Below are 1,402 nucleotides of genomic sequence, written 5' to 3' on the forward strand. Positions count from 1 at the left end.
ATGTCTGAAAGCATCTCTAAGGAAGGATATAGAAACCACACCTCCGTGACCATGTTTGTCCTCTTGGGACTCACAAGTGAAAAAAATCTACAGCTCATTCTCTTTCCTGTCTTCCTAGTGATCTACCTGGTGACCCTAATTTCAAACCTGGGTCTGATCATCCTAATCAGAATGGACTCTCACCTGCACACACCTATGTACTTTTTTCTCAGTTGCCTGTCGTTCATTGATATCTGCTATACGACTTCCGTTAATCCAAGGATGCTTTCAGATTTATTTAAGGATACAAGAACGATTTCATTTGTTTCATGTGCTACTCAGTATTTTATGTTTGCTTGGATGGGTCTGTCTGAGTGCTGCCTCTTAGCCACCATGGCCTATGACAGATATGTGGCCATTGGTAAACCTCTGCAGTACTCAGCCATTATGAACCCTAACCTCTGTTGCAAAATGGTTACTGCAGCCCTTGGAAGTGGTTTTCTTAGTAGTTTAGCTGAAACAGTGACTTGCGTTTGTCTTTATTACTGTGGTCCAAACATCATTCGACATTTCTTTTGTGACTTACCCCAGATTGTTTCCTTGTCTTGCTCCAATACCTTTGTTTGCCAAGTCATGATTTTTCTGGTGGCTCTGTTGTTTGCGTTTGGTCCTATGGTCTTTATCCTTTTATCCTATGCCTTTATTGTTGCTTCCATCCTGAAACTATCCTCTGCTAAAGGCAGTCTCAAGGCCTTCAATACCTGTGCCTCCCACCTCGCTGTTGTCACCCTCTTCTATGGCACAGTCCTGCCTGTATACCTGCGTCCTACTTCTAATCGTTCCAAGAGTAAGGACAAGGTTCTGTCAGTGGTCTATGTTAACGTTATTCCCATGCTGAATCCTCTTATTTATAGTCTGAGGAACAAGGAAATCAAAGAGGCTCTTAAAAGGGTGATGAAGAGGGCAAGATTTTTATCTCAATAGAGTAATACCTAGTAGGGGGGTTTAAAACATATAATAAAGGTAGTGTAAGAATTTATAAGTAATCTATTGTCAGTTATAATAACAGTCAGGTAGAGAAAACAATAAATAATTCTGCTTTCTTACTCCTTATGTCATCATTCTTAGTTGTGAGGTAATGTCACCATAGTTGAAGTTGGTTTTATAAGTTTGTTTCTAGGAGCCCAGATTGATAGTACAGTGTGTAGGGCACATCCTGGCATGCAGCAACCCAGGTTTGATACCCAGCACCACTAAGAATGATCCCTGAGCACAAAACTAGGAGTAAGCTGTAAGCAACTGTGTGTGGTGAAAAATTATTTAAGTTTATTCTGTTTATTTAAAACAGAAATAAAAGCTTGTTTGCACAATCTAATCCAAGATCGAGTCCTAAGTAATGAGAATAGAACTCCTTGTAGATATA

At 39.9% G+C, this 1,402-nt stretch overlaps 1 protein-coding gene across 1 annotated transcript; it reads left to right on the forward strand.

The window, feature by feature from the left end:
* Positions 1 to 963, forward strand: LOC129406049 (olfactory receptor 1440-like). Its single transcript, XM_055143794.1, has one exon. It carries the CDS (start codon positions 1 to 3, stop codon positions 961 to 963), a length of 963 nt encoding a protein of 320 aa, XP_054999769.1.
* The last annotated feature ends 439 nt before the right edge of the window (positions 964 to 1,402 follow it).

Source organism: Sorex araneus, chromosome 6 (genome assembly GCF_027595985.1).
Source record: "Sorex araneus isolate mSorAra2 chromosome 6, mSorAra2.pri, whole genome shotgun sequence".
Lineage (NCBI taxonomy): Eukaryota > Metazoa > Chordata > Mammalia > Eulipotyphla > Soricidae > Sorex > Sorex araneus.

What these genes read in the sequence shown, in the direction of transcription:
- LOC129406049 (XM_055143794.1), top strand. Translation starts at nt 1, where the DNA reads ATGTCTGAAAGCATCTCTAAGGAAGGATATAGAAACCACACCTCCGTG.